General features: G+C 50.8%; 1 protein-coding gene across 1 annotated transcript in view; it reads left to right on the top strand.

Annotated features, from left to right (window-relative positions):
* The first annotated feature begins 8,983 nt into the window (after positions 1–8,983).
* Positions 8,984–9,640, top strand: part of SP5 (Sp5 transcription factor) — a 2,302-nt gene continuing 1,645 nt past the window's right edge. The window contains exon 1 of the mRNA XM_012812071.2: positions 8,984–9,034. Coding sequence (XP_012667525.1) covers positions 8,984–9,034 — 51 coding nt within the window. The remainder of the gene's footprint in view (positions 9,035–9,640) is intronic.

Consider the following 9,640-nt stretch of genomic DNA (forward strand, 5'->3'; position numbering starts at 1 on the left):
TTGAGCCCAGGAGTTGGAGGTTGCTGTGAGCGTGATGCCATGGCCCTCTACCCAGGAGGATAGCTTGAGGCTCCGTCTCAAAAAAAAAAAAAAAATTGCTGCCTTAAAACTTTCAAGGTAAATAGCTGATTTTGTGAGACCCCTGGTAGCTTAGGGCAGGGGGAAAGAAGAAAAGAGTAATGTACAAGTGAAAGAAAAGGTCATGAATCTGAACTATAATCCTTGAGGTTTATAGTCCAAGACCCATATTTCTCATTGGGTAAAACCAGATAGCAAACATCTCATATGGGACTAACATTTTCACCACAGTGCAAATAATAAATAGCCTATAATGTGGCCAGTAAATTTTATCCTTGACTGTGGATTTAATAGTATCACTGCAGACCCATATATGCGTTTAATTGTTTTTCCAATAATAGAAAGAGATTTGCATTCACCCAGGGAAGCACTCTGTTTGGTAGTTAAAAGGTTGTCTCCTGGAGTAACATTACCTGAATTCAATCCCAAGAACAAGATGTGGGTATATTTTACATCTATCAAATAGGGTCAGTGAGATCCCACACTGCTGTGATTAGGAGCAGCATCACAGCCCTCCAGCTACACAGTCGTGTAAGTCCAGAGTGAAAGTGTCTGTGTGTACACAGACTGGGCACAAGCTGTGACCACCCAACAGTATGCTACCAGCAATCCTTTCTCCAGACTAAGTCAGCCAGCCCCACCCAGCTCCACCCCAGGGTACTAGACTTAGAGGGTTGGAAATGGAGACTCCAGACTTTATTTGCATTTCTTGATATGCAGACAGAACATTTTCATTCAGTCTTTATTAGGTTTGCATCCAAAGTAATTTTCCTATCTATTAATGCATGTTTTTATTATATTTCTATATCCAAGTCAAATTTCAAGAATTTTATATGAATAAAATTATCGCTTAGCTTAAAAGACAGATTTATCATGTTCATCTCTCTTCAGGGAATAAATATCACTGCAAATAGGACATGGAAAATCTTTCAATACTCACGTTCCCTATCACCATTAGAAAAGTTCTCTCATTGAGTTCTGTGATCTCAGAAATGCACCCCACTTCTCTGGACCAGTTCTTCATCAGTCAAAAATAACTGCCAGGGCCCTCCCAGCCCTTAATATCCTTCCCGTGATCCTGGGACCCAGATGAGGCTCTCAGCAGCCTCTTTCCCTTAGTGCTGAGGAATTTATAAGAAGAGGTAAGGCCCCTCTTCTTTACCTTTGGGGTTCACTACAGCACCTGCTGGCATAGTTTCGTGTGCCTGGAAAGAAACGTGGGAGACACAGCTACAGAGTGGTATGTAGTATTCTGAGCTTCTGCAGGACCCCGCCATGACTCTCAGTCCAGGGATTTCTCTGTGCCTTTATTTCTGCTCACATAAAGTGGCACGAATCATTCTGAAACATGAACATTAATGGCTAAACTAAGTAGAAAAAGATATGCTTAATAAAGGAAGTTTAGCACTATCTTTTCCTAAGAGACGTCTTTTGTAAGAGGACTTGTCCATACCTAAAGATCATCGTATCCACCATGGCAGTGCTGTTATAAGCAATTCTACATGCCTAAGAAAAGCACATTTATTCTGTGGGAGGCACGAGGCACCCTAGGGCTCTTCCCCTCCTGTTCCACATCATAGCCCCATAGCAAGACATTAATGCCACCCTCTCCTTACCTTTTTGTCTGAGGGAATCCAAATGGCAGCAGAGTGGAGGACAAGGCAGGCCCTAAGGATGTGATGCTGGAGTATGATCAAGTAAAATGTCCAGGATAAGGCTCTGTCCCAGCAGGTGCAAGCCTCCTGATCTGCCGCCTGTGTTCTGTGTGCCCACCCCTTTCACTCTCAGCAAGGACTGTGCCTTGCACTTTCAAATAAATGAGCTTTCCCTTGAATTTTGTTTCCCACCCCTGAGACCAGAAGGTATCTCCTGTGGTTACCCTCGCTGCATTCCAGCCTGGAGAAAAGGCTGGCTGGCCTTGCTCAGCCTCCCACCTCTACTCCCTGCTTCCTTTCCTCTGGCCTGTAGCTCTCTTCCTCTTCCTCTGTTCATCTTCTATTTGTGGGTTCCCTCCTAACTCTGTGGTAGCTTTTCTCTACCTGCCTGACATCTGCTCACCCCTGTGAGCTCACTCAGCCATCCCCACTTAGCAACACTCACAAGTCCTTCTCTCCAGCACTATCACTCACTCACACCACTCACTTCCCACATTTTCAGCCTTCTACAGGCATTTCCCCAGGAGCAGCCAACCCAAATCTCAGATTCAAATTGAATCCAGCACTTCTGCATAACTCTGAACTATCTCCCTTATTCTCCCACTGTTGTCAACAATGAACTATTCTTGCTGCCTCACAGGTGAAATCCTTACGGCCCTTTTGATTTGTTAAACAACTTTACTGAGATATAATCACATACCCTGACATACAATTCATCCATTTAAAATATACCATTCAATGTTTCCTTAATATATTATGCCGTGCAACCATCAGCATAATTTAAAACCATTTTCATCCCCATCAGAAAGCCTGTCTCATTAGCCATCATTCCCTATTCCTCCCGCCCCCAGTCCCTGGCACTCCTTGGGATGCTTTCTGTCACTGGATTCTCTATTCTAGATGCTTCATATAAATGGAAACATACGCTATTCAGTCTTTTGTGACTGGATCTCTTCAGTTGGCATAATGTTTTCAAGGTTCATCTATAGTGTATCATGTATCAGTGTGTCATTCCTTTTTATGTCTGAACAATATTCCGTTGCATAATTGTACCACGTTTTACCCTTTATCAGTTGGTGGACAGTAGGTTGTTTCCAACTTTCAGCTATGAATAATACTGCTATGAACATTCACGTACAAGTTCTTGTATGGATGTGTTTTCAGTTCTCTGTAGTACACACCTAAGAGAAGTGTAACTCCACATTTAGCACTCTGAGGAACTGCCAAATTGTTTTCCAAAGAGACTATACCATTGTACAATCCCACCAGCAATGCACGAGGGCTCCGATTTGTCCACAGCCTTCCCAACATTTGTTACTAATCTTTTTTTTATAACCTAGGCATTTTAGTGGATGTGAATTGGTTTCTCATTATGGTTTTGATTTGCATTTCAGTGATAGTGAATGATGTTTAGGTGTCTTTTCGTGTGTTTACTGGCCATTTGTATATCTTCTTTGGAGAAATGTCTATTCAGATCCTTTGCCCATTTTAAAATTTGGTTAGCTGGGAGTGGTGGCTCACGCCTTAATCCTAGCACTCTGCAAGGCCACGGTGGGTGGATTGCCTGAGCTCAAGAGTTTGAAACCAGCCTGAGCCAGAGCAAGACCTCATCTCAAAAAAAATAGCCAGGCATTGTGGCGGCCACCTGTAGTCCCAGCTACTTGGGAGGCTGAGGCAAGAGAATTGCTTAAGGCCAAGAGTTTAAAGTTGCTGTAAGCTGTGACCCCACAGTACTCTACAGAGGGCAACAAAGTGAGACTCTATCTCAAAATTAATTAATTAAATTTAATTTGGTTGGTTGTCTTTTTATTGCTGAGTTGCCAGAGTTCCCTTACTCAATATGTAATTTGCAAACTATCTCTCCATTCTGTGGGTTGTCTTTTCCTTTCTTATGGTATCCTTTAAAGCATAAAAGTTTTAAATTAGGTGAAGTTCATTTACTTTTTCCTTTTTCACTTGTGATTTTAGTGTCACTTCTAAGAAGGCTTTCTTTGACCTAAGGCCATGAAGATTCACTCATTGTTTTCTTTTATGAGCTTTTTCACTCTTACATTTAAGTCTATGATCAATTTCAAGTTATGTTTTGTGTATATTGCAAGAAAAGGACCCAACTTCATTCTTTTACATTGAGATATCCAGTTGTCCCAGCACCATTTGTTCAAGAGTGGTCCTTTGGAGGTTTCCCTTCATTTATGCAAATCTCTTATTTTGCATTAATCTCTGTGACCAGATTTTATTCTTTTTTCCCTTTAAAATGTGAAGTAACTCTTTCACCACTACTACCAGTTTCCAATCAAAGCCTTCACCAAGTCATGTCTAGGTAAGTGCATCAGCATCTATCCCTCCAGGCTGGCTACAGAGCCAGCCCTCCTGGAGAAGAAGTTTTCTGAAAAGAAATTGAATTCTTGTTACTCACCTACTCAGGAGTGCTCCCTACACAGCATCTGGGCAAACTCCTCTTTCTGACTTCTCTAACCCGGCCCCACCTTGTGTACCTGCTTGTTCGACTCCTCTGGAGAGTTCTGTTTCCTCTGTTGTCCCTCTCCCCCTTCACCTTCTTCCTTAGGACCACATTAAAATTCTGTAGGCCCTGAAAGCCTCCTCCAAACCCTATGTCCTTGCTAAAGCCGCCCTGAACTATTCCAGCTCTCATCAGTCCTCCTCCTCCCTCAGTTCCGGCTGCATCATGTGGTCTGTATGCAGATGACCCTGGTATACCCAACTACACTCCACCACCCAGCACCAGTGAGCATTTATGGAGCATCTGTGACATTCACCCTCCTGGGCAAGCAGGACACATAGGCAATACTGTTTCTCTTGTTATCAAATGAGGGAGTAGAATTGGATGAGATTCTTTTTTAAACCCTCCTCGTTCTACATCCATTCTGTACTGATCCAATTTGGAAATTTAAGCTTAAACTTGACTAAAGATTTCCAATTGAGGAAACTTTCCTTGGGAAGTAAACTTTCTAGGAGAAAATCTGGTCACCAAGGCAGGTTCCCAGGCTTATAATTGCATGTGACTACATACTTCCCTGAAATGAAGTGCCCCCTACTTCAGATAGGCTTTGGGGCATCTATGATTTGGTCTGAGGCTGACACTAGGAGACGGCTCCAAATCCTCAAAGTTAGCTTATTGAGAGCATCAGATTGCGATTACTTCCCCCACCACCATAAAAAAGAAAATCTTTCAAATTGAAGAGGCAAAGCTTGATCCCTTCCTTGTTGAGAGCTGAGAACAATAGCAGCTTTCTGCTCTAACACAACTTCAAAAGGCTGCCGGGAGACTGCTCTGAGAATACTTGGTTGTAGATGACTGAAGAAGCGACGAGCGTCCTCCCGCGAGTCAGCGCCCCATTAGCACCAGGACAATTCTGCTCTCACCCCTCCCAGCATCTTTAATAACTCAGCGACTGGTACTGTATTAACTGGGCGGATGTGAACAACTGCAAGGCCGAGGCTCCAACAGGGAGAGGTGAGATCTGGCCGGTTAAGCAACACCGTGCTGTAAAAGGCCGATGAATTAAGAATTGTTGAAATGACCTAAATAATACATAGGTTGTAAAAGAATCAACTGGAGAGGCGTGAATGGTTGGATCTATGCCAGAGTCCTGCTTCCCCGGCTGCTTCAAGAAAATGCCCGAGGCGAGACAGCAGACTTGGGCTCGAAGTAGCAACCCCAGGAGTTGATCCCGGAGAGATCCCAGGGCGCTCAGAGCGGGTCGGCCCCTGCACCCGCGCCGCCTCGGGTTCACCTACCCGCCTCTTCTCGCAGGTTCACTCAGTCGGCGCTCGCCGCCCGCCTGCGAAGAAACTGCGAAGCAAACTTCCCAGCCTCGGAACCCCGCTGCTTGGAGAGCTGCTTGGAGAGAGGGAGGCTCCTCTGTGCCAGCCACCGCCCCGAGACTACTATTCAAGCTCCCCGCCCCCCGCCGCGGTTAAAGTTTGCTCCTCACTCGCTACTCCCACCCCGCCCCCATCTCCGCCCCCGGGCGGGAGGACCACATAGGAGTTCCTGGGTCCACTGTGCACAAACACACCCACCCACAAAAGAAAGCCCATTAAATCTTCCCTCCTGTGAACTCGCGCCCCAGCGGATACTTCTTTGAACTGACCCCCGCCCCGCAGCCCCCGCGCCGTCTGGGCCGCGCCCGGCCCTCCCGGGCTCGCTCCCTCCCTCCCGGCTGCGCACTTTGCCGCGCGCTTGGTCTTTGATGTCTCTTTACATTATGGCAGAGCAGCCACACGCTCTTCCCGGGCGCGGGGCTTTGTGTAATGGAACTGACATTTGGCCTTGATACCTGTATCTCTTGGTGATTGCAACAAATTTCTAAAATAAATATTGTACTTTGATCTTCCCGCATTGCATTTTTAATAGACGCTCCGAACATTACTTCGTTAAGTTTTTCAGGAGCTCAGAGGACGAAGGAAGGGAGGCCAAACAGCGGTTCCGCAAAGTCTCTCTCCAAACTTCCGCCGGGCCGGGCGGGCTTTCACAATGGAGAGGAAGCCAGAATCAGCGACTGCGAACCCGCAGGAGAGGCCTACTATGTGTTCCTTGTAAGGTCCTTGCCTATCTTAACTTTTAAGCCTACACTGTACGAGGGGGGCACTATTTTTCCAAATGGGGAAACCGAGGCACAAAGAGACTGAGGCACTCGGTTGCCAAGGTCACCAACTAGAAAATGGCAAAGCAGGAAAAATCCACCCAGCCATTACTCTCTTTGGCCTCCTGGCCACCGATAGTGGTTTAACTGGCGAATGGGCACGTCCTGGAGAAAAAGTTAACTCTTTTTACAGAGACGTGAAATGGCTTTTCTTGCCTTGTGGTAAAACACTTATCAGATTCAGCAAAGAAGATGCGCGCTTAGCCAAGCCCGGCCCGCCTCCCAGGGAAAGGGGGTCAGAAGAGCTCAATGGAGAGGGAGAGGATATAAACCGTAAGGAACCAGGTCGGCCTCGAGGTCAGCGGCGGACATCCGCGCAAGGGGCTCTTGACCTCTTAACCGCCGGTTAAGAGCTCCCCTGGGTCTCAAGCTTCTCTGGTACTCGACCCTGGCCGAGGGAGTGGCAAAAGCAGCAGGTCTGCCAGGCCTTGCATCAAACCGCTAAGCCTGCTCACCTTCCCCCCTCCCAGAACACCCCAACCTAGTCTTCAGAAGGAGCCAGACGGGGTCGGCCCAGTGGCACGCGCGGCCACAGCTCACCATTTCAGAAGGGACACATTGCTGAGAAGGGGGGAGCGTGCGAGTGAGGGACGTGCGAGGGACTCAACGTTTGGGCCACGTGCTGCCCATTTGTCTTCAGTAAGATGCTCCCAGTTCGCAGGCGTGACCTGGGCGCGCGTGGGAGAAGGTGGGCCTGGTGGCTTGGTGTCCCGACGCCTGAAGGAGGCTCGGAGGGCACCATTATGCAGGCCGGACTCCAAATCCGATGGAGTTAGACTAACTGTTGACACTGCATCCTGGGGTGGACCACCGGGTCGGTCCTCTCCCATCAGTCCCGGTCGCGGTGTGGTCTCCAGGAGGACAACGCGCACAAAGGCCAGGCGCTAGCTGGTTTCTCGGAAGAGGAAACCGTGTCCGCCAAGAGTCTGGACGACGGGCCGGGTAGGCCAAGCTCCGCGGCCCAATTGGCTGCGCGGTCACGTGGGCCGCTGCAGCCAGGCCTGGTAGGCGGTTCCGCGCCCCGAGTGCCCAGGCGCAGAGAGAACCCTGCGGCGTCCCGCCCGCCTCTCCCTCCCTCCCCGCCCCGCCCTGCGGGTGAGGGGGATCGGGTGTCCCAAGCGCCGCAGCAGGACGCGCCCTGCGTCCCGAGTTGAAAGGAGGCAGGCGGCCGGTGTCCCTCCTCCGCCAGAGGTGGGCAGTCAGGAAGGTTGGGGCGCGCTTCCCCACCCTGGGCGAAAAACGCCCGCGCGCGGGGTGAAGGGCCTTTTCTTTCCAAAGGACCTGGGGAAAAGTGTGTATTTTTTTCTGTCCCCTTTGGGGGCCTCCCGCGTATGATTTGAGGTTTGTTGAACCGCAGCAACAATAAAAGCTTCCTCCTTTCCTTTTAAAGTAGTAACCCGCTTCTGAGAGCGTGCGCACGCTCGCCGGGGCTTAGGGGAGAAACCAGGGCTTCGCGGGGCCTTCGGGGGGCCTCACAGCGGTCCCCCGCCCGCCCCCTCCTCAGCGGCCAGGGTTGCCCGCCTGGGGCGGAAAGGGCGGATGGCATACTCAGGGTTGCTCTGGGTGTCCCGGCCAGCTCAGCTTTAGGGGTCAAAGCTGAGCTTGCCGTGGAGTAGAGCGTTTTTCCCAGGTCCACTCTGCAAAAGTTATAGCCTGAGGAAAACTTCCAGGTCTCCAGCAGGCACGTCACAAGAGCAGGAACTGCGCGCCACCCACCGCCTCCCTGGGCGGCCGTCCCGCCCTGCCCGGGGTCACAGCCGTGCCCTCCGCTCCACAGAGGTGGGCGGGGGGACACACAACCAGCGGGGTGCGGACGGCCCCACGCCTAGCCACGGGAACTCCCTCGGGTCCAGGTGCGCGCAGACAGGCGTTTGTTAGAGTGCGGGATGTGTAAATACTGCGGAGAGTTACCCTCATCTCCTACTCAAAGTCCCGCGCCTGGAAGGGGAAAGCAGATTTTTCTAAAGATAACAAAGACACTTTGTCACTTTGGACACTGCCTCAGTGCAAATCTTTAATTGCAAGTGTGTGTGTGTGTGAGTGTGTGTGTGCAGGAGGATCGAGTGTCTCTAGCAACCCAAGCGCGGGTCTCCAGGCGGCAAGGCCCCCTTTGATCAGGAAAATCCAATTATTTGTGTATATACATTTCCCACATAGTGATTACTTCATTAATTGTCCCGCCTTTATCTCCTCCCTTCCCATCCCCCCTAATAATCAGTTCTTTTATCCAGACCAACAAACACACCATAGGAGCTTTGTGGATTCAAAGGATTTGCTTTCGCTTCTGAAAGAGCCGCTATTCTTTGATGATTGGGTAGCGGCAAACTTCAAAGCCATAAATCTTCCCTCTGACTGGCTGGCGGCCCAGCAAAGTCCTTATCAAATTCTTGGAGGTGATCCCGAAGCGCTCAGACCACGCGCGGGGCGAGCGAGCGGGGCGCGGCGAGGGGCGCGGGCGGGGAGGGCCCGGCGCGCGGAGCGGGCGCGGGAGGCGCGCTGGGCGGCTGCTCGTCCTCGCCTTCGGGCGTCCATGCCTCGGCGGCGGCGCCCCGCTCCGCAGCGAGCAGCCTGCGAGCTGTAGCCATGGCCGCTGTGGCGGTCCTCCGGAACGACTCGCTGCAGGCCTTCCTCCAGGTCAGGGCCGGGCCCGGAGGGGCCGGGGAAAGGTGGGAAGTGCAGTGTCCTGGTACTCTGTGCACCTTGAATCTCAAAGGGAACCCCGCCAGTGGGTGCAGCTGAAGTCAGACCTAGGGGTGCCCACCCCAACTTCACACCTAATCTGGTGTCAAGAGTGTGGCCTCGGGGGAGGGACGCATGAATCCGGGGGTTGGGAGGTGCGCGCTTCGGGAAGAACAGGGCCGGAGCTCGTCTTGCTGGGCCCTCCTGGTGATTTCAGGCTGGGGCGGGCCAGGGAGGAGTAGTACGGTAACGCGTACAGGAGAGCTTAAAAGATGAGAGGGAGGATGAATGGGCCACTAGGTTGTGGGTGTTTCCAGACTCTTAACTGACCGCGGAGCTGGGAGCGGCCCGTCGGATCCCTCCTCCTCCCACTTAGCGCCCGCTTCCTCTAAAGCTGGATGGCGTCTCAGTGCACCAAGTAGTTTAGCAAGAAGCGCTCGCGTGCCCCCAAGTTCAGGTCGCGCAGACACCAAAAGTTTTCCAGGACCGGTGGGTGCGCGCGTGTGGTGCGGAGGTGGGAGAGGGTCGGCCGGGACGCGGGAGGGGCAGCAGTATAATAGC

This window comes from Otolemur garnettii, unplaced genomic scaffold, assembly GCF_000181295.1.
Source record: "Otolemur garnettii isolate 467f Iridium unplaced genomic scaffold, OtoGar3 scaffold00187, whole genome shotgun sequence".
NCBI classification, from domain to species: Eukaryota; Metazoa; Chordata; class Mammalia; order Primates; family Galagidae; genus Otolemur; species Otolemur garnettii.